At 45.6% G+C, this 25,000-nt stretch overlaps 1 protein-coding gene across 1 annotated transcript in view; it reads left to right on the top strand.

Annotated features, from left to right (window-relative positions):
- The window catches only part of rftn1b (raftlin, lipid raft linker 1b), an 83,055-nt gene that overhangs the window by 23,069 nt on the left and 34,986 nt on the right, over positions 1-25,000 (top strand). Inside the window, 2 exon segments of the mRNA XM_084027447.1 lie at positions 17,765-17,942; positions 21,203-21,323. Coding sequence (XP_083883573.1) covers positions 17,765-17,942; positions 21,203-21,323 — 299 coding nt within the window.

Genomic DNA, 25,000 nt, shown 5'->3' with positions numbered 1-25,000 from the left:
CACTGTGTAATTATACTTATAAGCAAAGTTTTCTCAAGGGAATCTGGTGCTCGGAAACACTACCTATTTTTGTTCACAGGGGGCGCCAAACCTTTCACTGAATAAAAGTAACTAAGTGAAATTAAAAATGAAACGTCTTTTACGATGTTCTACCACTTCGAGCAACTAATCATCACATTAAATACATTATTATTAAAAAATATACAAGCACAGCAATTATAATATACTTGCAACAATAAAAGTCCTCCAATAATTTAGTATTATGATACTTGATCTCTTAAGTTGTTATAAAATGCTTTATAATGTGTTGTGATGATTGTTGACTATCATAATTATATTATAAATAAATAAAAAGGATTTTAATTATACAGTGATACAAGCAGACAATCACAGAAACTTGAAAGGAGGAGGCAACGGGTTCAGTCTGAATCTCTAAAATTGGCACTAAATGATAAATAAAACCATTATGAGACAAAATTAGTCCTGTTTCTGTAAGTTTCTGATTTCTCTTCAAAGTCACTTTCTGTGAAAGTAAGATCTGCTGCTGGACTCCCAAACAGAGATCCACAGAGATCTACAGAGATCCACAGAGATCCACACGGTTCAGCGTCTGAAGTTATGTTCTTCCCACCGGAAACTTGACATTTTTCAAAAGCATTTTTTGAAGTTTCTACTCGTTAGTATAAAATGTCTGAAGCAGTGTGTCTTTCTGCTGCCCTCTTCAGAGCCCCGTGAGCCTCGATGCTGCAGCCGCCGGCCCTCCGGACCTTTGATGTGGTTTCATCCTCGCGAGCGCGAACTAACGATTCACCCCGAAGCCGTGAACACGAGAACGCAGGAACGCTTAAAACGTCGCTTGTGTCTTCAACCCCGTCGAATCGAGGGGTCGGCATTCAAAACTAACGAGCTGATTGGGGACAATTTGTGTTTGTATTACAGCCGGCGAGATGAATCGCCGCCGTGGACTAGAGGCGAGGGAGAAGTAATCAGATACACCGCTGCAGCTCGGGACGTTTAATTCTCTTTTCTTCTGTCACCACTGTGATCGCCGGAGTTTATTACAGCGAGATGTGTGAACACACTCACCCGCGGACCGCCACCTGCTAATCATCACCGCTAACCATCACCCGCGGACCGCCACCTGCTAATCGTGACCGCTAACCGCCACCGCTAACCGCCACCCACTAACCGCCATCCGTTAACCGTCACCGCTAACCGCCACCTGCTTACCGTCACCGCTAACCACAACCCGCTAACTGCTAATCGCCACCCGCTAATCATCACCACTAACCATCACCCGCTAACCGCCACCGCTAACCACCACCCACCTATGGTCACCGCTAACCATCACCCGCTAACCGCCACCGCTAACTGCCACCGCTAACCACCACCACTAACCGTCACCCGCTAATGGTCACCGCTAATCACCACCCGCTAACCGTCACGTGGGACGTTTAAACGAAACGACTTAATTGAAAAGTAATAAAACACTCAATTAAGCTGAATTTCATCTCGAATATTAAATACAGTCAGAAAAAAGGAGACAACTTCATCTACAGACGATTTCCTGTTTGCTTCTCCAGCTGTTGCTAGCATTGATGCCGGCTGTTAGCATCGTAATAAACACATTTGTCTTATTTTCTCTGAATATTGTGATACAAGCAGACAGCTCCATTCTTTTTCCTACAGTGGCTCTAATACGCCGTCGTCAAACCCCTTTAAACTCCAAGAATACATGTGTTTTAATTAAATCTCATGACTTCTGACTAGGTTTATAAACCGTTCTGCTTGAAAGCAGCAGACGACGACTTCCTGAGTTTTCAGTCCGCCGTTGTAACGGCAGACAACAGGCCGGAGACGGGGTGACAGCGGGTCGCTTATCGTGAAAGAAAGCATCGAACATCGCTCCGTCTCATATTTCAGCGGCTCGGCCGCCGTGTTTGCAGGGAGTCGGGTTTCGGCGTCGGGGTGCAGGTTTGTAGGAGAGGCCACCTGTCGCTCAGCAGGGTCTCCATCTGGTGGGGGATTACGGTGATAATTACTTGTGAAGTGACTGGGTGATGGATTAGCGTTGTGTTTCTATTATCATACGCTCCTTATGGTCCTCCAGTGAAGCTCCGTCCATATTCCTCATATTCCTCTCCATCATATTCCTCTCCATCCATCCTCCTCCTCCGAGTCTGAAGCACGATATATATTATTATTGTTTTTCGCCTGATAACATCTGGAAACATCGAGCAGATTGACATGAACTTTTTGTGCAGAAATTCACGATGACGGATTTTTCTGAATTGTTCATCGAGCGCCATCATCGGGTCAAATTATTAAGTTATGTACTATATGATATGTATATTTAATATGATATATCATATATACCTATTTATGTAAATATATATATATATATATATATATATATATATATATATATATATATATATAAATATCAAACATATATATGTTATAATAATCACAAGCACCTCTTGCTCTGTCACGGATGCAGAATTTGAAGGGGGGGGCCCTGAATAACAAGGAAGCCCCTCGGTATTTCACACCCAACCCCCGTTTCTGAAAGCGGACCTCGATCCGGAGCTCAGTCCTTGTCGGGGTTTGGAGTCTCGCTGCAGCTTCACAGTCGAGAGCGATTTGCAAGCTTGCAACCGTTTTTAGGTCGAGCCGCCATCGTGGAAGTGTGGAACAGGCTGGATATCAGCCGGCTGGCGGAGGAACCTTATTTACTGTCAGAATCACTTTAGTGCACCTTGACCAGCCGACATTCTGTCCACAAGCAGACCGATGTGGCTTCTTTACCGATGTTGATGTCGCTGCAGGTTTCCTTCTGCTGCAAACGCATCAGTGGGTTTCACACCTCGACTCTTTCTCATTAAGAACACTTGACTTTATCATTTTGCATCATGTTACAGCGTCACCGAGGTTTAAAGCTGTTAACTAAGCTAAACCTCCGATCACATGCCGACAGTGAGCTCCTCCCCGACGCCGAGATCCTCCCCGACTGGGAGTTCGGACGAGCTCTCCACATCAGAAGTGACAAGTCGGCTTCTGCTCCCGTCAGACTGTTAGACGGCGACGGAGTATCAGGGCCACTGTAGAAAAAAAAACATGGAGCTGAGAGAGGAGGGTAATATTCGGAGAAAAAAAGTTGCAAATTTGTGAGTTTATTCCGATGCTAACAACCTGCATCTATGCTAGCTAACTTCCCATGAATGTACATTTATGTTTCTAATGAATCATCCCAACGTGTGACAACGGTGATGATGTTGATGCTTATTGTTGGTTTTATGAATGTGAGGACAAATTGTCATCTTATGGGTGTTTATTGATCAGGGCGGTTGGGCTAAGATGCTAGCGGTAGCTTTCACTTGTTGTCATAGCAATGGCAAACATCCGATCAATGTGTTTACTATGACCTCGATGATAAAGTGGCAAATTTGCGACTTTTCTTTCTCTGAATATTGCCCCCCTCTCTCGGCTCCGTTTTTTGTGTTTGTTAGCGGAACCACGCAACTTGTTTATATCAGCTATATATTGCCGCCCACTCTCGGCTCCATTTTTTTGCCTTTTTGGCCCTGAGACGGTGCTGTTAGGATTTGAGCGTAAAACGAGCGGTGAGATGAGACTGAGACAGCAGCCTGTCGCTGGTCGGACTGAGGGACGTTATTGTGCAGCGGTAAGTGCTTGATGTCGGAAAAATCACCGTTATTTTAAGTGCTTCTTCCATAATAACTGGCACTTAAAATAATCATCTGTGGCATTTCACAGGAAAAGAGAGAAAAAAGTAGAAAATAAAATATTTCAGAATTTATAAAACATGAATTATTTTTTTCTCTTTCTGTCTGACACTGAATTTTCTTTTTCTGCCTGAAAGGTAACAACCAGAATAACAGCGGTTATTTGCTCTGGTTGCAGACTTCAGAGCGCCGAGCAAATTATGCACCACAATCAGCAGCACAAAGCATTTAATGGCCGCCGACCCACAGCGCCACCGAAACACCCCGAGCCTGTCAGGGAACTTAATCATCGCACAACCGCACGCTTTAAAAGTCTAATTTGCTCTCTTTTGCAATGCTAATGGCAGAAAGAAAGAAAAAACCCAATCACGCCGGCAAAACGCTTCAAATGTGATTTTCTACAGGCAGCTAATATCAGGGTGTACTGTGCGTGTGTGTGTGTAGACTCGTAGAACTCGTAGATCGCAGAGAACAGGAAGTGAAAGTGGCGTGCGGCGCCCTGAGTGGCTCGCTGTTGAAGAACGCAGCGGTGGAGCTTTTGATCAACAAACCTGCTCATTTACCACAGGCTTGTCTCTCAGGCGGCGTCTCCCGGGGCAACGGAGGGCTGTCGGCAGAGGAGGAGGAGGAGGTGCTGGGCAGACAAAACGCACTCTGGAGGCCTCCTGTCAGCCTCGTAGAGCGGCGACGATGGAGGCTTTAATTCCTGTGAGAGGAGGAGAGAGAGAGGGGGAGAGAGAGAGGGGGGAGAAGGAGAGACAAGGAGGGGGGGAGAGAGAGAGGAGGAGAGATAGAGGAGAGAGAGAGAGGAGGAAGAGAGAGAGGGGGGAGAGAGAGGGGGGGAGAAGGAGGGGGAGAGAGAGGGGAGAAAGGGAGGGAGGAGAAAGGGAGGGGGAGAGAGAGAAGAAGAGAGAGAGAGGAGGAGGAGGAGAGAGAGGGAGGAGAAAGGGAGAGGGGGAGAGGGGGAGAGAGAGAGATTGTGTGTATATATATATATAATATATATATATATATATATATTATATATATTTGGACAAATTGTATGTATTTTGAAGCTTTGGCAACATTGTTACAGAAACGTTCATGCTAATAAAGGCCCATTAGAGAGAGAGAGAGAGAGAGAGAGAGAGAGAGAGAGAGAGAGAGAGAGAGAGAGATTGAAAGATACAGCCCTACCCTTCATCCTTTACGTATAAACCTTTTTACCGGCTGAACACATTACAGGTCGTTTTCCGTCCATCAAGACATCCGTCTCATTGAGCCGCTGCCTGGCGACGCAGCGCCGCACATTTAGGGACCAGACGGATCCGTCTCCGGGAAAAAGCTGCTGCAGGTTTGAGGGTTGCAGAGGTACGAGGATTCCGGCCGACCTTAAACGCCCCGTCTAGACAAAGAGGAAACAATCGCATTAGCATTTATCCGGCCGTCCTCTCCGTTTGTTCTTATATGTGTTTACCCAGAATGCTCTCCTGCCCTTCACACTCGCTCAGCCTCAGACATTAAAAAGCTGGGAGCTGCCCAGTAGCACCAGTCTGGTTGCCAGTCAGCACCTTGCTCAAGGGCGTCTGAGCAGCGCTTGTCGAAGGAGCAGAGAAGCGTGTCTCATTGGCTTCCCAGCGTCCACATTCTCCTCGCTCTCCTCCCAGTCGCCGTTAGATTCTCCTTTTAATGTCCTCGCCTCGGGGGGAGACGCTGCTTCAATGTTACACTGCCCGTCCCCCTCCCGACGCTACACCATCCACTGGTGGAGATGTGAGTGAGTGAGTGAGTGAGTGAGTGAGTGAGTGAGTGAGTGAGTGAGTGAGTGAGTGAGTGAGTGTATAAGTGAGTGGGTGAGTGTATAAGTGAGTGAGTGAGTGAGTGAGTGAGTGAGTGAGTGAGTGAGTGAGTGAGTGAGTGTATAAGTGAGTCGGTGAGTGTATAAGTGAGTGAGTGAGTGAGTGAGTGAGTGAGTGAGTGAGTGTATAAGTGAGTGGGTGAGTGTATAAGTGAGTGAGTGAGTGAGTGAGTGTATAAGTGAGTGTATAAGTTTGTGAGTGAGTGAGTGAGTGAGTGAGTGAGTGAGTGAGTGAGTGAGTGTATAAGAGAGTCGGTGAGTGAGTGAGTGAGTGAGTGAGTGAGTGAGTGAGTGAGTGTATAAGTGAGTCGGTGAGTGAGTGAGTGAGTGAGTGAGTGAGTGAGTGAGTGAGTGAGTGTATTAGTGAGTGGGTGAGTGTATAAGTGAATGAGTGAGTGTATAGGTGAGTGAGTAAGTGTATAAGTGAGTGAGTGAGTGTATAAGTGAATGAGTGAGTGTATAAGTGAATGAGTGAGTGTATAGGTGAGTGAGTGAGTGAGTGAGTGAGTGAGTGAGTGAGTGTATAAGTGAATGAGTGAGTGTATAGGTGAGTGAGTGAGTGAGTGAGTGAGTGAGTGAGTGAGTGAGTGAGTGAGTGAGTGTATAAGAGAGTGGGTGAGTGTATAAGGGAATGAGTGAGTGTATAAGTTTGTGAGTGAGTGAGTGAGTGAGTGAGTGAGTGAGTGAGTGAGTGAGTGAGTGTATAAGTGAGTCGGTGAGTGAGTGAGTGAGTGAGTGTATAAGTGAGTGAGTGAGTGAGTGAGTGAGTGAGTGAGTGAGTGTATAAGTGAGTGAGTGAGTGAGTGAGTGAGTGAGTGAGTGAGTGAGTGAGTGTATTAGTGAGTGGGTGAGTGTATAAGTGAATGAGTGAGTGTATAGGTGAGTGAGTAAGTGTATAAGTGAGTGAGTGAGTGTATAAGTGAATGAGTGAGTGTATAAGTGAATGAGTGAGTGTATAGGTGAGTGAGTGAGTGAGTGAGTGAGTGAGTGAGTGAGTGAGTGAGTGAGTGTATAAGTGAATGAGTGAGTGTATAGGTGAGTGAGTGAGTGAGTGAGTGAGTGAGTGAGTGAGTGAGTGAGTACAACAGCAGTAATTAGGTGGATGTGGACGGTGCATGTGTGTGAACGTGTGTGCCAATGAATGAATTCGTATATAGACTATAAGTCCAAGGAAATGAATGTGTGTGTGTGAGTGTGTGTGTGTGTGTGTGTGTGTGTGAGAGAGTCTGTCTGTGTGTGTGTGTGTAGGGAGTGAGCGTGCGAGTGAAAAGAAGAGAGGGAGGGAGGCACCAACAGCCCCAGTGACTTTCCCAGTGACTCATTAGGTGGGTAATTAAGGCACAAAGCTTCGGCCCCGGGGCTCCACAGAGCTGCACCCTGAGCCCCGACTGCTAATGACGGACCTCAGAGGGGGGAGGGAGGGGGGAGAGGGGGAGACAAAGACACATGCAGAGAGGTATAGATTACTATTGCCCCTCACACAGAGACCTGAAGAGACGGAGGAGTCGATACTCTTCACACCCTGCTGGGAAATAATGGGCACTAAAGAATAATGAGCTCACTTACCTTCGTAACTTAAACAAGGTTCAAAAATAAATAAATCTTTATGGCGTGTAAATGAAGTCACATTAATGTTGTAGAACACTTGAGAGGTTCCACTTGTTGAAATTTAATACCGACGGCGTTATGTCGAGTACCAGGCGGTGAGCTGATAAGTGAAGCCGACGCTGAGGTGCCTTAAAGCTGTCATTCTCTCTGCTGGCCACCAGGGGGCGACTCCTCTCTGGTTGTATAGAAGTCTATGAGAAAATGGTCCTACTTCTCTCTTGATGTATTATCTCAGTAAACATTGTAAACATGAGTTTATGGTCTCAATCTCTAGTTTCAAGTCTTCTTCAATCCAGCATGATGTTCATTTAGTACATTATGGTCCATTTAGAGTCCACCAGACCAGAAAGCAGGGGATGCTTTAGGGGGCGGGGCTTACATGCTGATTGACAGGTCCATTTAGAGTCCACCAGACCAGAAAGCAGGGGATGCTTTAGGGGGCGGGGCTTACATGCTGATTGACAGGTCCATTTAGAGTCCACCAGACCAGAAAGCAGGGGATGCTTTAGGGGGCGGAGCTTACCTGCTGATTGACAGGTCCATTTAGAGTCCAATAGACCAGAAAGCAGGGGATGCTTTAGGGGGCGGGGCTTACCTGCTGATTGACAGGTCCATTTAGAGTCCAACAGACCAGAAAGCAGGGGATGCTTTAGGGGGCGGGGCTTACCTGCTGATTGACAGGTCTATTTAGAGTCTAACAGACCAGGAAGCAGGGGATGCTTTAGGGGGCGGGGCTACCTTGTGACCGACTTTAACCCTTTTAAATTGTGATTTCAGCTACTGAAAATTAATGATATACATTTTGGTTGCCTAAAAATGTCTTATTTGATTGTACTTCACTTAATATGAATGTTGGAACCGTTATGAATATTAATGGACATATTCATACACTTACTGTAAAACAACGAGGAGGCTCAGTGTGTTCACCTCAGACATACTACCGGGGTGTTGCTATTGGCCGGCAGGATCCCTGTAGTTGGTCCTCTGCTTGCAAAGATAAAATTAAATCTTTAATTTGAATAGTTTTCTATGAACCCATGCTGTGTATTTGGCATTTTTATTCTCATTTACATGTTACGCCCCCGGTGTTTTTAAAGGCAGGAGAAAAAACATTTCTACCAGAATATCCTAAAAATAAAGTATATACTAGCCATTACGTTTGATCAACTGGAGCTTTTTTGGCTCATCCATTTCACCATCACATCACCATTACCTTTCCCCGGCCCGCTCCACAATCTCGACACTCGGGAGAAGAGACGCCAGAAAAATACAGAAAATAGACACTCACATGTAGAAGCAAAGAAAGAGGTTAAGAGCAGCAGAGACGCTTCAAAAGGTTTTGCTTTTCTCCACTCAGTGTAGGGAATAAATGGGGGGGGGGGGGGGGGGGGGGATAAAGCAGTGGTGGTAAAAGCGAGACAGAGGAGAGGAAAGAGAAGGAGTTCTGAAGAGGCTTGGGCAGATTCCCCGCAGAGAGCAGAGGCAGGAAAAATAGGCTAAATGTGCCGAGGAACCGAGAGGAGAAACTTCCCCCTCATGTGGCAACGGGGTGAGAGAGACAAGAGCCGAGGGGGGAGAGAAATAAAAGGAGGCGTTGGCGGGGAGGACGGAGGAGTTACTGGCATTTCCATTTTGAGGCCGTGCGAAGGCTAATGACTCGCGGCGGGCGGCTGAGAGCCAGCGAGCGTCCTCCTGCAGGTGGTCCTCTCAGGACCGGTGGTTTCCCCCCTGAGCCGGCCGAGGCCGTCTTAATTGGACACTGAATAACGTTACGACTTGCTTCACGGCGAGAGAACGGCGGGGTGGCGCTTTCGCTTCCGAAAGGCCAATTACAGGACATTCGTGTTGCGTCCCTTTTTTATCGAGACTTCATGAAAAGGTGCACGGGTCCAAATTAGCTTGAGGGGGTTTATGACCGGTCGGTGTTCTGGGGACGTTGAGGCGATCGCTTTGAGACAAAAAGAAACTACTCAAAGGAGATAAAGATTATAGATGTTTTCTGAAGATGGTGTTTATAGTAGATCCCAGTGGATGTAAGTCTTTCATGCAGAGACGTTGCGGTGTATAATGTATGTATTTACGTGTGCAGACTGTGGCGTCATATTTCTTTGGAGACAGCCAAACAATGATTCTTCTCCTTGGATTATGAAGCACATAAAAGCACAGAAGTGACAAAGACTAACCCTGACAGCAGAGAGACCGACGCAACCAGATTTTCTGTCGTGAATAGAATTATTAAAGATGCACAAATAAATCATGTTATAGTAAAATATGCAATGTGACAAACAGTGACAGCCGTCGGTGTCTTTCAGCTTGTTTTCAGAGATTTCCCCTCAGGAAGTTGGTGGAGACCAAAAACAGAGCTAAAAGAAGAGGACAATATTAGACTTTCATTCATTCTACAAATAATGTTGTTGCATGTGATCGGGATGATCAATCAGCCTTCTTACACACCTAGAAGATAGTGGTTTGTGGATCGATGATGTTCTAGAATCGATTCTCATATAAAATATCGATATTTTAGTAATTTGGGGTCGGAAAGGAAATCGGTGGTATCGCACATCCCTCCTTTCTGCCCAATATTCATCTGAACATGAGAGACAAATATCGAGTTCTTTAGCTGCTAGATGCTAACTGTGTCCGTCTGCCGTGAGGTGCTGAACAAGTACATTGTTTATTTGGTTTATTAGAGCTTTTTGGTGAAAACAGCTGCAGACTAAAGTGAGTTAATACAGATTTAATGACAGCATTGATTCGTCTATTCACGGGTTGTCAGAACTGAAAGTCATCTTTTATCGTGCCAGAAATAAACCCGTCTCCACTTCTTTTCATTTGAAAAAAAAAACAGAAAAATAACTGTCCTCTAAGATGCCGAGCATCAGGATGAACACGTCGGATGCTAATTGATCCATTACAGCAGAAACAAACACTTCTGTCCTCATGATGCGGCGATATCTCCGAATGAGAGGCGAGGCGGACGGGAGCGCCGGCATCAGCGGGTGGATAATATACGCCGGGCTATTTTCTCCCCGATGCAAATGTGGTCGAACCATTTCTCCCGGGGTGTGTGTGTGTGTGTGTGTGTGTGTGTGTGTGCAGAGCCTCGGCGCTCCAATCTTTTCAGCTTATTAATTTCATATTTACTCATTTATTTTTAAATGTGTTGAGTGATGGAAATGCGGCACGCTGCAGCTCAGAGGTGCTTACATGGCAGATGAGTTTAAAAAAGGGGAAGTGAGTCAGTGTCAGAGGCAAGACTTCAATCCAGGGATTTTTTTTATTTATTTATTAAATTTTTTCTCCTTTCATTATTCATGGGAAGTGAGAATTATCCACAGAAAGTCGGCCTGAGCATACGCAGCGTACAAACGCCACACTTGATCAAGTTTGGGGGCTGAAAAGCAAACCGACGACATTTCGAGACAAGATCGTGTCCAATCAGCCGCCTTCAAAGTCTTTGGAGGATTTAAGGTGGCAGATTTTCAGTAGCAAAGCCTTTATTATCGGGTGTTTACGTCATCTCGGACCAGCTAGCTATCCAAGTGGAAACGCAACTCAAGGGAGCGTTCGAGATAATCAGATTGCTTAAAATGTGAGTCGGCGGGTTGGAGACGCATTCCAGCCAGATGTTGACATGGTCTATCTCCGCTGCATACCCCCCACCCACTGGTGCATGGACTCGCAGTCATGACCCGGGAGTTAAATGGAGGCCGATCCAGACATTTAGGTGGGTAAACTCATTCATAACTAGCCCGGGATTACAGACACAGCATTCGGCTATCAATGCAAAGGCCCCTCCGCCAAAAACAATGTTATGTTTCCAAAACCGCAACGCCACACTAAGCGAGCGAGCGAGGCGCCGCGGTGGACGATAGAAGGTCGCTCATGTGCAGTGTTTTGGCATCGGATCAGCCTTCAGACTCCCGGATCGGTTTCCAGCGTGACGTCCTCGATCAGATTTGCTCGGGAGCCACTTCCAGGATCTTGGGACACTAAAATTAGGGCTGCACGATATATATTTTTATGAAATCAAATGAAAACAAGTAGATGGGAGTCTGAGATGTGAGTTGTTGAATATTTTAGCATCAAGAAAAACACTTGTTCCCGTTTTTTCCTTCTTTTCACCGTCCTCCTCGTTCACCTCCTTTGCTTCTCTTTATTCTCGTTCTCTTCCTTCTCCAGCCTTCATTATCTTCAATACCATTTTCTTCATCTGCTGCTTTCTAGATTTTGTCCAGATATGAGACGAGTTTGTCAAATACGGTCACACAGGAGACAGCTGTTTGTGTGTATTTATGTCATGGTCGTTACCAGGCTTCGGCAGTATTATGGTACACGGGGAGGTTTAGAAATCCCAATGGTATGATTTTCCATCCCGTCATAAATATGGACTCTGTACTGATGTGATGTATTGACCAGCACTCACCAGCAGAGGTTGTCTCTACAGGCAGCTGAGCTCAGAAAGACAGAGTCTCAGTGTTTCCATCTTTTGTTGCCTTAAAAAGCTGATAGTTTATAGTTGGGACGTCAGTTTTGGTTCATTTCTATCGAAAAAAAACATTTCCGACGCCATAGAGTCGATGATGCCGCCACATTTCAAACATCTACAGTATATCCATCCAGTTTTAATGTTTTGTGTCATAAATGTCTTATTTGATTTTCTGTTGGCTTTGCTGAGGTATTTCAATCAGGTTACGGCTGTGGCAGGTGCATCCAATGATCAGTTGACGGCCTCTCTAACAGGCTGGTCAGAAGAGCCAATCAGATGACATATTGATTCTGAATTGAAAGGTTTTCAATACTTGTTTGTCTGCTGTTTAATTCACTGAGAGAGACACAGTCGGAGTGAGTCCAACGCTGCGGAGCATCTGTGCATGAGTGTGTCCAGCGGCCCAAATCCACTTGTGATGTTATTTTTTTTCTTCCAACCATAACAAAGTAGTTTTGTTGCCTAAAACCGAAACAAACGTTTCACAACATTAACCAGCTGGCATCTGTTATGAAATGTGTTTATGTAAGTTTTGGGGGTTCAGAAACGTGGAACGTGTTTCATGGTTCGCAGAGCGCCGGCATTCTTTCCTTACAGCAGATTTTAATTTGTCTCACTTAATTGTTTTGTTATAATTTCAAGTTAGCGTCCTTGTTCCTCTCTCTTTTTGGGTTTTCACAACCACGTTCTTATCTGCTATTTCATTTTAATTAAATGCTTCGATATGATGTGTTGTTAAGCAACACAATCGTAGTCACATGACCTTCATCAGCAGAAAGAGTCCATGAGCACTTCAAGGAAGATCAAAGAACAAAAAAGGATGTTTTTGAAATGGAAAATAACAACAGCAAACATCTCAAACTCTATTAATAGACTCATTAGATTGAAAAGTCTTCCGTTTCTACATTTTTGGATGTCGTTCCATTCACTTTTCATACTCACGCGGCACCAAGTTGTTCTGACCCCTGACCTTTCATCCACTGCTGAGGAACTGATCTCTCTGTCAGCCTGAAGACGCATCCATCCCTCCTCCTCCACCCTACAGACACTGTTTGTTTCCTGCTTGCTGTTTAAATGACAGTTTCTGTTCGACGGCGTCGCCGCTAAACACAATTTTCCAGAAAACCAATTTGTTGGTTGTCAGCCAGAAGCTCCCCCTTTTTTTTTCTCATTATTTTGTCAAGAAGCGATTTGTTTCTGTGAGTTTAGCAGCTCCTCAGTGTTGATATGAGAGAGAATTCTCCTCCAGTGTAAACAAGAAAACCACTGAGTGAAGTAATTGGCTGCCAGTTTGCCATGTAAGGTTTACCGGATCGACTCAAACATTCGGCGGCATAAAAAAAAAAACATCACCGCTGACACTTCGCACGTTCCACGGCAGCTAATTCTGCTCTCAGCCGCCCGAACAAAGAAGATTCTCCTCGGATAACACGATTCCAGGGGCAAAGTAAACATCCGAACAACGGCACGAGAATCAGAGGAACTTACGCTTTTGCTCCGGGACAAAAAAAATGTTAAAAAGTGGTCTGATAAATAAATGTAGCGCGTGTGTATTTAAAGGCCTCTGGATGAGATTATTAGCAGCTCACACAGCGATTAAAGCCAACTTAAGGGAAGTCGCCGGCGGCGGCGTTCCCCGCCGCCTAATTGAAACCGTTCCTTATTTACTCATCTCCACGAAGGGGATCAGAGAGCAAGCAAAGACGGTTTCATTTTCTACTTAATATCCAACCGCCTGGTGAACCGTGCACACACACACACACACACACACACACACACACGCACGGCAGCAGCATCATCCCTCTGGAGGGAGGGAAGGAATAAAACAAAAAAAAATCACACACGGATTAATTCCATTTCTTAAAGGCAACCAGCGGTGGAGGAAGGGGGGAAATGGAGGGGGAGGCATGAATACGTTTTTACCCCTTTTGCGACAGCGCCCTATTTCTTTGTGTTAATTCCTCCACGCCTTTTAACTTCTAAAGCTCCTGCATTGTGGCGCAGCACAGGCCGGAGTGTGATTGAGAAAATTTTGGGGGAGGTGTATTTTTAGCCAAAGCACTCACTCGCCCCGAGGGGACGACATAAGATTTCTCTCCCTCTCTTTACTTCCTCCTCTCCAGCTTCTTTTCCGTGGTTTCACAATGAACCTCTGGATTTGTGCCCGGGAGGAAGAGTCGGGATCTGAACTGAATCAGCTCTCTCTCTCTCGCTACATCACAGGAGTTGCCTCCTGATTGGCGCTAGCAGGCTTGTTCCAGAATTCCCCCCCCCCCCCCCCTCCTTCCTCTCCCTCTACTGCAGTCCTGACAAAGTCGCGTTCCAGCCTGAAAGCACGCCACATCATTGTGTTGTTCAGGCTGCACGCCACCGCTGCACAATGTCACACTGAGACGAGCGCCGGCTCAATCCGCCCGGAAGTGGGCCTCGTGGCGGTAACAAAACGGGCCGGCGAGCGACGGGCACAAAGAGGGATTATTATAATCTCATTCTGAAAATAAATGACTGTTGTAATCAATTACAGCTATTGTAAAAGGACACAAATCAGATTAGAGATGAAACCTGATGTTTCCCTTTTTAGAACGGCAAGACATTCAGAGGAAAATACAGAAACTGCAATCTAACATGATCAGATGTGGAATGAAGTTGTTCTCACACACACACACACACACACACACACACACACACACACACACACACACACACACACACACACACACACACACACACACACACACACACTCATCAGCTGATGTCTACAAATTTACCCTTTGAACTACGAGTTTGTAGCGGCTGCCTGAAGGTGCGTTCACACCAAACATAAAGCTAATTTTCGCCTCGCATTACTCACGCAAGTTTGACCACCGGATCATTTGTGTCACTCCTGTTAAACGTGACAGACAGGAGGCGGGGCTTCACCTCCACGTAGACCCCAACCAGGTCTCCTCCACGTAGACCCCAACCAGGTCTCCTCCATCAGGTCCACCAGGAAACCAAACGGTATCCTGTCTGGGCTCATGACATCATCCAGAGGTGCTCGGTGGATTTCACCAAGCTGGATTCACTGGATCTAGCAAGACCCACGTGGGCTGGTTCACCACAGCTGGGGGAACCAGAATAAAGTATTGATCTGTGATTAAATATCAATAACCAGATGAAAAGGATGCGGAAATAACTTCATCATGATGGTGATCAGTAAAAAGTGTGAAGTCATGCTTTGTTAGGTCTGTCTGTAAGACCACAAGATAACTACTTTTAAAACGCTGGTTTTCTGAATGGAGTCTGGTTGATGGGTGCTAGGCTACGCTATATATATATATATTAAAATTCCACTTCAAAAAGAGGATGTGCTTTAATAGATCTGAACTGGAGTGGATGAGAATGTCATCCGTCTAATGCTTCCAGTAGCCTTTAATTGACGTGCGTTTAACTGTTCTTCCAAGACAGCAAATTCAAATTCATATCTCACATCGAACCATCACGCTCACAAGTGCATGTGCAATAAAAACGCTCTGATGGCCTCTCGGATAAATAATGCATGAAAACGCCACCGAGAATGTAAATAGAGCGATCGACAGCAGAGAGAGGCACAGCGTGTTTGTGCATTAGCTTCACTTTATGTGCACTCGGATAAATCACCCCACGCTGTTTTACGTGCGGGGCAACACATCGGCACGTTCACGCTCATGTTCACGCTCACGTTCACGCCAACGCCGCCAGCTTCCTTCAACCATTTCACCCGAAACACGAGACTGTGACATCAGACGAGCGTGCGTGTTTGGTGTCAGGAGTTCAAACGAAAAGGAGCGTTTGCCTAGTGATATAATTAGATATACTCATAATGATGCTCATGTTTATGCAGATTAATTCCACACGTCCAATCAGAGGATGACAATAAGAGTCCTGATTCTGCAGATTTTGGAGGCTCATCAGACATTATAATCACACAGCTCCCAGTTTGGGAGGAATCTGTATCCAGATGCAACCTGGCCTCGTCATGGCACAACGAGGTCGCCGTGACGACCAACTGTACCTGACACCGGCTGCTGCCATCGCCTCCCTGTGACCTCCCCCTGAACTTCTCTCCTCTGACTTTTCCCATGGATCTGAACGGCTCCTTCTGTATAGTCTCATTGACTCTAATTAGCCATAGCGGCGTTTCCCACGTCTCGTGACAGCTTGTACAGACAACCAGACCTCCCCACCCTCCTCCTCCTCCTCCTCCTCTCCCTCCCTTCCTCCTCCTCCTCTCCCTCGCTCTCTGGTTTTTGCATCCAGCTCTTTGTGTTGGCGCTCTCCCACGCGCCCCAGCTGTTTGGCCTGCGGTAAATGTCGCCTGGCACGGCCGCTGCTGTCGGGATCTGAGCGGTCACGCATACAGGGGGGCCAAGGACCCGTCGCCATCGTGGTCTCTCAATCTGCCCCCCCCTCTCTGGTTGTTGACCTCTCTTCCTCCTCCATCCATCCTGTCCCTCGTCCTTCCCCTGCTATCAAGCTCTCTATTTTCTAATCCAATTACTCCCATTCCCTTTTTTTCCCGCGGTCATTACCGTGCATCCTGATTGGCCGATAGTTGCCTGACAGAAGCTGCGTGTGGGATGTAGTAACACAGCTGGAAAGAGGCCGTCGCCGGCGGCAACCTGCTGCAGGTTTCATCCCTCAGGGGCGGGGGGTTGGGGTGGGAGATAACGCTGAGAAAGAGCTTTGTTCTTTTTTTTTTTAAACAGCTGGCCGCTCGCTGATTGCTGCTCGTTAATGTCAGACCCCCGTCCTCTATCCTCGGACAGTTACGTTGACGGAGAGGGAATCAAAGTGTCAGGATATATAGAAGGGGCTGTCACAATACAGAGCCTCGGCAATCAGCTGTGATTGGATTCCGAAGCGCTCTTATTAACTCCCAGATTGAGGGGATGGAGCAAAAGGCGTCATACTAATTGCCAAAGCAAACCAAGATTGAGTCTGAAATCAGTGTTGGGATCTGAATTGCAAATCTTCTCTTCAGGAGGTGGTTTTTTTTGTGTGGGGGGGGGGTTGAAAAGCAATTTTCCTTCTCTCCTCTTCATCTCTGTTGTGCAATATTCCTACAATAATAAAGACATTACAACGAGGCTAACTGCTGTGAAAAAAGACCCCTCATTTACATAATTTGCATACGTAGTGTGACAGAAATCGCCCGGATACAAAGAACTGCAGGGGAAGGGGTTTTTTTTTCTCTCTTTGATCATTTTCACCTGAAACAGTCGGATTTTTGTAGCTGAGCTGGAACGACAGCTATGAACTAAATCAATGCAAAATCACATTATTGTAACATTTCATTTAAATCAACAAGGAAGAAAATGAAAATTCAGACAGTGAATAAACATAAGTTAACAATTAAGTCAAATAATACCTTATTTGTGATTCTCTAATCCTCTATCATAAGACGATGATGGTGAATTATGGATTATTTATTTTGAAGTATGACGTGAGATTAAAAAAAAAACAGCCAGTAGAAATGTCCTTCATAAGGATTCTTTCTACATTTCAGTACTTTTTCACTTGTACTTCAGTACATTTTCAAAAACAAGTCTCTGAACTTCTATCAGAGGATCAGGTGTCCAAATGGGGACGTCCGTACCTTCAAATAAAGGAACTGGTTCACCGTGTTTAATCTGGATATAAGAGATGAGCAAGAGCTTGAGTGGGTGATCGGAAAAAAAGAAGGGAAGGAAAGTGTGAGAGCATCTGGTGGACAGGTGAGGAATGATGAGGTGGAAAGGTCCACATCGTGACAGTAAACGTCCAATTAAATACTCGCTGCCAGTTAAAAGTGATTCATGCTGCTTCTATAGAAGTGATAGCCTTGGAGATGCAGCTCCAACTTATTGTTGGAATAAGCAGAAAATGCAATGGCTTATGGGAAAATACCAAGAAACCTCACATTTCATGAAAGGATTTACAAAAGTCCGGCTTGTTGCAGGCAAGAAACTGTTCACGTTCTCTGGAGGTCCAGCTAGGTGTGTCCACACGGATCCCGCTTTACTTTGTGTCGTTTTACGTATAAATACTTTTATGTGACGTGGTTTTCCCGTCAATGTCTCTCAGGTGGGACGTCCACGCTGCGCCTGTCCTCGGTGAGGGAGCTGCCCGGCCAGCTGCAGGAGCTCTACCAGCAGGGCTTCGTCCTGGCCTCCGTCCACCCCTTCATCCACCCCTGTGGACCCGAGTCCAACAGCCCACAGCACCAGCTCTACCGGGCCATCCTGATCCGGGTCAACGACGGGTAAGGGAGCTCCAACCGTTCATGAGTGATTATCTGACCGGGGAGTAAGAGTTTCCACCACAGACTCAGCTAATGGAAACGCAATCATCCACCTACAGGTCTGCAGACAATGTAGCCGTTAAAGGTCTTCAGTGAAATAATGCATGCAAGAGTATTATAATGGTTCCATTATGTTCCCTGTTCCAGGAAGGAATATAATATATATATATATATAGTAGAAGTTAACACAAAGGTAACCTGGTCATCAGCAGGGAGAGGGCCCTTCAGTGGCATCTAGTGGTGAGGTTGAATATTGCAATCCCGCCCTTTTCCAAGCGTGTGACACAGACCTTTACGGTGGCCTCTCGAGCCAGCGTTTGGTTTGTCCCTTCTGGGCCACCGTCGGAAATAATGGCGCTGCAACTTGTTGGACTCTGTGAGGCTAATTTGAAGCGAACAAAAACACAACACTTCTTAGTTTCAGTTGATTAAACACTAATGAAAACTAGAACTGAATATGAAATAATAATCCATTTATACTAATAAATCTGCTGAAATGCTTCACACTGGCCCTTTAAAATAAATGTTTTTACTAAACAGGGGGGGGGGGGGGGGGGCTGGCCTCGAGGAAATCATCTTTCAGGGGCCTGAGACGCCTTTCAATTACAAAATAATGGAGCCATTATAGTCACTCAAGGAAATTTCTCGAGTGTTATTGCACCTAAATTGGCGTCATTATGCAAAAACGGGGGGGAAAAAGCGCTTGATGGGTTTCAGATTTTGCTTCACGGCCGCGCAGAAATATTCTGTTGGTTTAGTTGGGAAGTGACATTAGGGTTTAAATTGCAGTGTTTCATGTTTACAGCTACGACTTTTGTTGCAGATCGTCCATTATTATGTTGGTAATGTAAGCAGAGATACAGGAGTCGATCAGACCTTTCAGTGCTTCGACACCGGAGCATCACAACATCTGTTTGGGCGGCTGGATCTGGACGCGAGGCACCAATAATCTGAATCCTCCGTATCAAACCCCTTTTCAAGGCTTAGGCCAAAACCAGCTGCCCCCCCCACATCTGCCCTCCAGGCCAAGCGGTGCTCCAAGGGCATGTAAGGCCGGGGGGGGGAGGTTGTGTCTGGTCAGAATCCTTCTAAAATAATAACACTCTCCAAGAAAAACAGCTGAAGCTTTAGGAGGGGAATTCACCCCGGGTTTCTGACGGCTCTGACAGCCCCCGTGGGTCATGAAACCGGATCGGCGTATTCAGGGCCACGTACTGTAAAGTGGGTTCAAGCAAAAACATGACAATCAAAAAAGAAGGGAAGCTATGGAGGATAAGTTGTTCTGTGTTGTTTTCCCTGGAAGAAGTGACATGCAGACAGGCGGCTGAAGCCCCAGAGGGCTGCTCTGTCTGGCTCTCAAGTCCAGCAGAGTCCAGACCTGTTTACCAGAAACGCCTGTTCTCTGGCTGCAGGGCACACATGTGGGTCTGCTGTGTGTGTTTTTGTGTGTTTCTTGCCCTCATTCTGAAGAGGTTAGAGACCCCGGCACTTGAACTTTCTTCCCCTGGAGTATTTTACGAGCTTCACCCAGTATATCTGGTTCTTTGTGCATCTTCACGTGATAAATCTGCTCTCTCTCTCTCTCTGCTGCACCCGAGGACGATCCACAGAGAGATTCCTCGCAGCTTAAAGCCGCATTTCTGGACGCTGACAAACTATTCCTGTAATTTCCTCACCGCCGAGCATGAACACAAACACCTCTGCTACTAATCTACATTGACATTTCAAGTCATTTAGCTCGAGTTCTCAACGTCGGCAACAATAAACTGCAGGAAAAAAACCCAATACCCGATATTACCGGCAGCGACCGAGAGTAAGATGTTTAATAATCCTTAATGTGCCTCAACAGTTTTGCTGCAACGAGAAACCATTCATGTAAGAAACGCTGACATTAAATAACAGCTCAAGAGACGTAGTGTACAACAGAGGTCTTCAAGGTTTTCAGGCCAAGGACCCCCAAGGTCTCCAGAGACCCTGTGGAGGGACCCCCAAAGGCCTATAGAGACCCGGTGGAGGGACCCACAAGGCCTACAGAGACCCGAGGAGGGACCCCCTATTACATTTCATATAAAACTGTGTTCCTTATTAAACCAATAATAATGTGTAGTGCAGCCTATAGTTCCATGCATAACAGTACTTTGTAATGATGGATGGATACGATGCTAAGTATATATTAACATTAAACAGGAAGATTTATATTTGCTTATTATAGGTTGTATTCATGTTAAGGTGGATTTTTGGAAGCAAAAAAGTTTGGGATCCAATAATGTCGGGGACCCCCTGCAGTAACTGTGCGGAGCCACTAGGGGTCCCGGACCCCAGGTTGAAGATCTCTGCTGTACCAGGTTTGTTATGCTGTTTTCAGGCATAAATATGAATAATTGATCGTAGATGTGATTCACAACGGAGAAGGAGGTGAAAAAGATGAATTTAGGATCAAATAAGATGGAAATTATTTGAAAGGAGCAGTAAACAACTATTGCCTATGCAGAAAATGAAGTTGCTCTCCCGCTGTGTGTGTTGTCATTAGAGTTTTAACATTGCTTTGTTGATATAGCAGCATGCTAGCTCACTCTATACTGCTCTCATATGGCGGTTACAGCCGATACAAACCTCCAGTTCCCCCTCAGACAAACGCTATTAGCTCTGTCAGCATGCTCGCTGTCATTAGCACCGTTAGCACTGTTAGCACCGTTAGCATTGTTGCCCACGAGGCACTAAAAAATGCTCCCGATCTCGTATCTTCCACCTCCAATCCTCACGGGAGGAGTGGCAACAGAAAATCCGAGGATTCGATGTAGATGAGGAAAACTATTACAAAAGCAATATTAAAAAAACACACACAAGATAACAGCAGTAAAAGTAAAAAAAACAATCAAAAACTAACAAATGAAAAAAAGAAAGCAATTAATTTGTGCTGATGATAATTAAATTAAAGTGCAGTGAACGCTTCCAGAAATTGTTTCCTGAACTAAAAACAGTTTTCATGTTCGTGCCAAACATCCAACTCTTTCCTTTCCTCTCGTCGCCGCCGGCGTTCGTCGGGAGATATCAGGACTTGTTTTCCTCCCTTCAGACAGAATCGTTTGCTGCTGTTTTCTTGTCGTGCAGTCTGAGAAACAACCTCCACCGCGTGAGATTATTCATCACAGCAAACATGACAACTTAATTTTGGATTGTCAAACTTTGTGTTTTATCATAATTTACGGTAATGTTGGCAGGGTGGTGTCACGGCATGCCTCCGCTTACTGTCTGTCACATGACAGCCGCAGGAAGAAACGAGAGTCTCTGACAGGAAGAAAAAACCTCTTTAAAGACGTCGCCCTACAGACTCACATCCTGGTCTTTATCTGAGACGGCTTTGTTCAGGATTGTGTTTATTTAAAGATGACGTTTTTAATTAAGAAGCTCACTAGTTATGTTCACACTACAATCAAGTCCTTAAATGACAGGAAAACAACCTACTGTATGATCCACCCTTCTCTGGTCTGGTCTGGTCCGGGTTCAGGTTCAGGGATCATTGTTTAAGAGACACCACACTGTGATTGTTGGAAGGAAATGAGAATCACAGTCAAACAATCAGAACTATTCATTGCTAGAATTGGGTAAAATACAAAAGCAACACTTTGATTTTAATCAACAATTGACCCAGAATCTGGAAATGAAAGGATTTAAACTGCTGAATGTTTTATCAGCGACGCACACAACAGAATAATACGCTCAGTAATTGGATGTTTCTTATTCAAACACGATGGGAGTCCGTCCTCACATTTCTAAGACTTTTTTTTTATCAAAGAATCACATATTATATTTTGAAGCATCAATTATCTCATGTTCTAATTGAAGCCCTTCCGAACCTCGGAACAGTCACACAGTGGTGTTTATGCAGAAGATGACTCATACTTTTTGTGAAATAATGCCCGTAAAAACAGGAAACTCGAACGCACCTATTGTGGGGTGAAAACATGGCAACCAGCCACATTTTTTTTTCAGAAGGTCATGTCGTTAAAATGCACGGCACCTTATCTGCCCTTCCCTCCTGCAGATTGTGGCCATTAGTAATCACCTCCCATGCCGAAGTGTAGAACACCTCCACTTTCGGCGTGCCTGCACATCCAATGCAGTAGCTGCTACGCTATTGGACAACGGAAATATCGATTCTGTATGAAAGGGCTTCAGCTGAATGGACTGAATCTCTCTTTCAAAAAAAGAAGACATGCTTGCCTTCCTCTGGAGAAAAAGACACCATGAGGCAGAGAGAGAGAGAGGGGGGGGGGGGGGGGGGGGTGAAAAGAATATCACAGCTGGAGTATGAAGAAGAGGAGAGACGAAGACCAGAGGAGGCTGAATGGGATGGAGGAAAAAAAAGGAGAGGTATTGAGTGAAAAGGACAGAGGAGTCTACCATCCTTTGATGGCCCGGCTGAAAGCGAGGCCCGAGCTTTATCTCCAGCGTCTGTCACCGTGGAGACAGCTGCTCACATCAGCACCAGCCCAGGGGAATCCAAATCTCCACCGGGGGGAAAGAAGAAAAGAAGAAGGAAAGAAGAAAAAAAGAGAAATAAGGAAAAAAAAAAAGCATCTCATCTCCAGTTCCCTGTTGCAGTCAGATCCCAGAAATCAAAAAGAAGCAGAACAGGATTGAATAGCATGCCATTCATCCGGCGCTCCGAAAAAGATGAGCTTTTTGTAACCGCGCTCAAAAAACAAAGTAAGAAAGTGAAGGTGGAGGAGCGGCATGGTGTACAGCGGCTGTGTAACCGTCTTTATTTAGCATGCGAGGTACGTCTGGGGGACACAACACCGGTCGGGGCTCTACAGTATTAGCTACAGTGCAGAGAGGCTCAGTCAACAAGGCACTTTACATGGAGGAGGTGACGCTGCAGGAACCCACGACGCAGCCGCCAAGTACACGCAGGTTGTGTACATAAAGCGCTGTGTCATCTGCAAATTGTTCGACACCCTGTCACCCGGCTGACACATCTGGTTAAGTGGCTTATAACGTTAGAAATCCTTAAAAGGCAATCTGTCACCAGCACCCCCCCCCCCCCCCCCCCCCAATCCATTACAACCTGCTGCGTGAAGAGAAGAAAGAAAAGAAAACCTGCAATGCAGATAGAACCGATTGGACCGTTTGAAAATGTAAAATGTCAACTGTCAAATTTCCCAGTGTTCAATTTGATTGCGTTGGAATATGGAGTTACAGTTCAGCAGGCAATGTCTGATGGGATGTATTCATCATTATTGGATAATTGCAAGGAGCTCCCGCATGAGAGAGAGAGAGAGAGAGAGAGAGAGGGAGAGGGGGAGAGAGGGAGAGCGAGACTGGCTGGGAGGGAGGAGAGAGGCGAGATGGACAAGGCGGTGATAAAGAGAACGGTACGAGAAGAAACATTACAGGGTGGATTCACGTCTGTGGCAAATGATTCACAAATGGGTGAAAATGTGACATTAGAGAAAGGAACGCTCTATTATTATTAAAGCTCCACTCGCGGACAGAGTGCTAAACACGGGCTCCGTTTACCCCCGACTGTCGTCATAGCGATACCGGGTGACGGAGGTCGCATTCATGTGAAAATGGTTTTATTCAGACTTTGACTTTGTTTCCGTTCAGAATCCATGTCTGTATCAGGGGCGTAAATCTAGCCAAACGGCCGCTGTGATGAGTGAAGGGCCCTTGCATGTGATTCCCAACGCCACCTCGGGAATACGCCTTTGATCAAAGGAGAACTCATGTTCAATCAAAAGCTGCCATTTTGTAAGAAAGGAGAGAAAAACTGCGGCTCAGAGCTAGAACGAGTCGTCGTCCAAAGGGAAGATCCGCAGTTTGATCCCCGGCTCCATTAGTCCGCCTGCTGAAGTGCCCTTGGGCAAAATTTGAACCCCAAACTGCCCCCCTGGAGGCCGTGCCACTGGAGTGAGAATGTATTAGCTTCTATATGATCCACCATCAGTGTATGAATGTGTTTTCTTATTTGTCAGTAGAAATCTATATTAGAATGATATGCTAATTCTATATACAAATCAATAATAATAATTATACAGATACAACGTAAAAGGTAGCTAAGTAAGGTAGTTAGTTTCGGTCCAAAATCGGACAAGACCATAGACTGTCTATAAGAAGTGGACATCGTCATGGTGACGTCACCTGTTGGTTTGTGGACAACCAGTTTTGAAGCCTCCGGTTCAGCATTTTGCAACCAGTGAAGGGAGTGACCATATTTGGACTGTGGAGGAGCGACGGGTGGATCTGATGAACACAAAGCAGCAGAGCGGCACCCTTACTGGATCTGGATCCCATCTGGTTTCTGGTGTGAAACTGCTAACAAATGGACCATAATGTACTAAATGAACATCATGCTGGATTGAAGAAGACTTGAAACAAGAGATTGAGACCATAAACTCATGTTTGCGATGTTTCTGCAGGACGTAGATGATTCATTTTGGTTATTCAACGATTCTAACGGGTAAAAAATGTGAAAATGTTTTGCTTTCAAATCTCAAGAAAGCCAAGCCCTTATTTCGGTGTCTAGACTAGGACCCAAGTCCTAGTCCGAGTATCAGGTCTGGTAGTTGGAACCAATGGTGACGAAAACTCACAGAATCACCACAGAAGCGTTTATTTCCACTAACGGTGCTGATCAACTACTAAAAAAGACGTTGAAATCTAATTCAGCTCCATGAACGGTTTCGATTTTAAACAAACAAAGACTAAACTGGTTGGAGACTCTTTTTTTTTTTTTTTTTACAGTCCACTGAAAAACAATAATACGTCAACAGGATCCCTTTTCATCCCCCAGTGAACACCACGTAATTGGAAACCGCACATTTAGAAATGATGTAGCCGCTCCGCCGCTAAAACACGTCCCACAGCGAGCCATTAACAGGTAATTCACAATCAGTTACCACGTGAAGGCTCGGCTCCGGTGGGAGCGATTAGTCCAACACAAGATGTTCTACGGCGAAGCAAAACATGTGACCCATCTGGGGCAGGAGGGGGGGGGTTAGCAGGTGTATTCA

This window comes from Eutrigla gurnardus (assembly GCF_963514095.1).
Source record: "Eutrigla gurnardus genome assembly, chromosome: 14".
In the NCBI taxonomy this organism is placed as follows: domain Eukaryota; kingdom Metazoa; phylum Chordata; class Actinopteri; order Perciformes; family Triglidae; genus Eutrigla; species Eutrigla gurnardus.
Note: the sequence above shows the minus strand (reverse complement) of the source record. Positions and strands in the feature narration are given on the sequence as shown.